The sequence below is a fragment of the Chanodichthys erythropterus genome, chromosome 14, assembly GCF_024489055.1.
Source record: "Chanodichthys erythropterus isolate Z2021 chromosome 14, ASM2448905v1, whole genome shotgun sequence".
Classification (NCBI taxonomy): domain Eukaryota; kingdom Metazoa; phylum Chordata; class Actinopteri; order Cypriniformes; family Xenocyprididae; genus Chanodichthys; species Chanodichthys erythropterus.
In genome coordinates this window covers 39310375-39313697 of record NC_090234.1, presented here as the reverse complement: position 1 = coordinate 39313697, position 3323 = coordinate 39310375, and the positions used below count along the sequence as shown (strand labels likewise).

General features: G+C 37.7%; 1 protein-coding gene across 4 annotated transcripts in view; it reads right to left on the bottom strand.

The window, feature by feature from the left end:
- Positions 1–2487, bottom strand: part of dnajb2 (DnaJ heat shock protein family (Hsp40) member B2) — a 10704-nt gene extending 8217 nt beyond the window's left edge. For all 4 annotated transcript variants that reach the window (XR_010897071.1, XM_067408617.1, XM_067408616.1 and 1 more), the window contains exons 1-2: positions 2201–2487; positions 1510–1596 (exon numbers count right to left, since the gene is read on the bottom strand). Coding sequence is in view for 3 of the 4 variants with exons in the window: in XM_067408617.1 (XP_067264718.1) it covers positions 1510–1574 (65 nt within the window). In the remaining variant the exon portion in view is untranslated. The remainder of the gene's footprint in view (positions 1–1509; positions 1597–2200) is intronic.
- Between the last annotated feature and the right edge of the window lie 836 nt (positions 2488–3323).

Here is a 3323-nt window from a genome sequence, read left to right as displayed (position 1 = left end):
GGAAAATCAAAAAACACTTTAATTAGTCCAATTAGTGGCAAAACTGTAAATCCATTAGCCATTCTGTTAGCGTGGCTTTACTAAAGATATTAGCATACGTCTAATAGTTGGAGTAACTGACCACAGAGAAGAGGCAGAATAAGATGTCATGACATTAAAGGGTTAGTTCACCCAAAAATTCAAATAATGTCATTTATTACTCACCCTCATGCTGTTCCACACCCGTAAGACCTTCGTAAATCTTCAGAATGCAAATTAAGATATTTTAGTTGAAATCTGATGGCTCCATGAGGCCTGCATTGGGAGCAATGACATTTCCTCTCTCAAGATCCATTAATGTACTAAAAACATATTTAAATCAGTTCATGTGAGTACAGTAATTCAATATTAATATTATAAAGTGACGAGAATATTTTTGGTGCGCTAAAAAACAAAACAAAATAATGACTTATTTAGTGATGGCCGATTTCAAAACACTGCTTCAGGAAGCTTCAGGGCATAATGAATCAGCGTGTCGAATCATGATTTGGATCGTGTGTCAAACCGCCAAACTGATGAAATCACGTGACTTTGGCGCTCCAAACAGCAGATTAGATACACTGATTCATTATGCCCCGAAGCTTCCTGAAGCAGTGTTTTGAAATCGGCCATCACTAAATAAGTCGTTATTTGGGGTTTTTTTGGCACACCAAAAATATTCTCGTCACTTTATTATATTAATATTGAACCACTGTACTCACATGAACTGATTTAAATATGTTTTTAGTACCTTTATGGATCTTGACAGAGGAAGTGACATTGCTCCCTATGGAGGCCTCACTGAGCCATCGGATTTCATCAAAAATATCTTAATTTGTGTTCTGAAGATTAACGAAGGTCTTACGGGTGTGGAACGGCATGAGGGTGAGTAATAAATGACAGAATTTTTTTTGGGAAGTTCCCTTTAAGTTGTTTATGAACTTCTTATGGATGTAATTTATTCAAAACTACCAATCAAAATTTTGGGGTAATTTAGATTTTTTAAACTTTCTATTCATCAGTGAATCCTGAGAAAAAAATATTAAGCAGCACAACTGAGACCAAATCAGCATATTAGAATGATTTCTAAAGAATCATGTGACACTGAAGACTGGAGTAATGATACTGAAAATTCAGCTTTGCATCACAGGAATAAATTATACTAAATTATATTCAAATTAGAAAACAGTTATATAAAACTGTAATCATATTTCACAATATTACTGTTTAGAACATTACAATTTAGATCAAATAAATACAGACTTACTGTGCATAAGTCTTTCAAAAACATTAAAAATCTTACCAACCCCAAACTTTTGAATGGTAGAGCACTGTTGATGGATACTTTATATAGTTAAACAGTAAGTCTCAAAACACTCAAATCTTCACTTGCATCTGTTAAGAGACAAATTTAGTAACATACAATAGCAACAATGCCAAAGGCCAACCCATACTGCAAGCTACTGATAAGTGAAGGCAGTTTTAACTTACGCTTTCTTGATGTCATCTGGAGAAGCATTTCGTGACACTCCCAGAACATCATAGTAATCCACCATTGCGGCCTTCAGTGTAGTGCACCTGTTATTCAAACAGTAATGACATTATAATTCACCAGATTGTGTCAAGAAGTGTTTCTGAAAGCCTGCAAGTCAGTTACAGTCATTCAAATCAAATGCCATGACAACTTGTGTTTTTAACACAGCAATGTATATTGATTTGTTTAGCCATAATTTTAATGCATCACATAATTGTTAAGGTTTTATTTTAACAACTTTAAAATTCTAAGCAATGGCAAAACTTTTGAGGTTTTCTACTGGACTTTTTTTTTTTTTTTTTTTTTTTAGCTCGTATTCAAATGCATTGTTATGAATGACAACAGATCAACTGCTGAAGATGCCAGTTTATCACAGACTGCTGGACTTGGATTAATTGACTGAATATAGACTGGCATTCCCCTGGACTCTGGCCTGCCCATGTCTGGAACTCTCTGGAAACCGGACACAATGTGATGTTATTTCAAGCCCAAAGTTAAAAAGCGATTTGTGTGGGTGGGCCATATGGCCACTGACAGCTGGTGCTGCCGAAACACGCGTTATCATCACAGTCACTCACAACTTCATACAAATACAGCATTTTAGAGACCCTGAAATCCCTATGGCCGCCCTATTAGAGCAACTTTTACCTTTTTTAGAAGTATATCCAGCCAGGAGGAGCCGTGCTTCTGTAAACAGGACTGAGATATTTCGGTGAAGCCTCGGGAGCGACAATTCGTTCCGACTCCCAAGACGCTGATAACAGAAACTGACGCTGCTTTACCGTGCGCTTGAATTCCGTCAGAATCACCCATTTACCGTTGGCACGCTGAGCTTCATTACTTCAGCGTGTGTAACCGATACCCAACTTATATCTGTGTCTGTCCTTCGCCCTCTGATGCGAATGCGGTGCGTCACGATCAGCTGAGCTGCAGTCGAAAACACAGTGCGCCGTCTCTAGAACATGCCAGTGTTTGTTTGCGTCACGGGCCCGCCCCTACTGCAGCCATGTGTAGTAGAGGCACAGTGTGGGCCTAGCTTTCAAAACTATATTAAAGGGTTAGTTCACCCAAAAATGAAAATTCTGTCATTTATTACTCACCCTCATGTCGTTCCACACCCGTAAGACCTTGATCTTCGGAAGACAGATTAAGATATTTTAGTCGAAATCCGATGGCTCCGTGAGGCCTGCGTAGCCAGCAATGACATTTCCTCTCTCAAGATCCATTAATGTACTAAAAACATATTTAAATCGGTTCATGTGAGTACAGTGGTTCAATATTAAGATTATAAAGCGACGAGAATATTTCTGGTGCGCCAAAAAAAAAAACAAAAACAAACAAAAAAAACAATAACGACTTAGTTATTAGATTTCAAAACACTGCTTCAGGAAGATTCGGGGCATAATGAATGAGTATCGAATCATGATTCGGATCGCGTGTCAAACTGGCAACGGCTGAAACGTGACTTTGGCGCTCCGAACAGCGGATTCGATACACTGATTCATTACGCTCCGCTCCGTTAGTTGAGAATAGTTCCAGTAAGTTGGCTGTCAATGCTATTTTATTCAAAAACATCAGATGAAGTGATTATTTTCTCGTTAATACTCACGATGCTGAGTAATTAGTCATAACAAAAGAAAAGAGAAAAAGATAACTGATGTATTTTTTCTGTGAGTCCGCTATTTTAGCGATTATAATGTTAGCTTGTTTGCTAGCTTGTTTACAATAGCTTTTTGGATACTAAGTCACCCACACCAACAGTTAACATTGT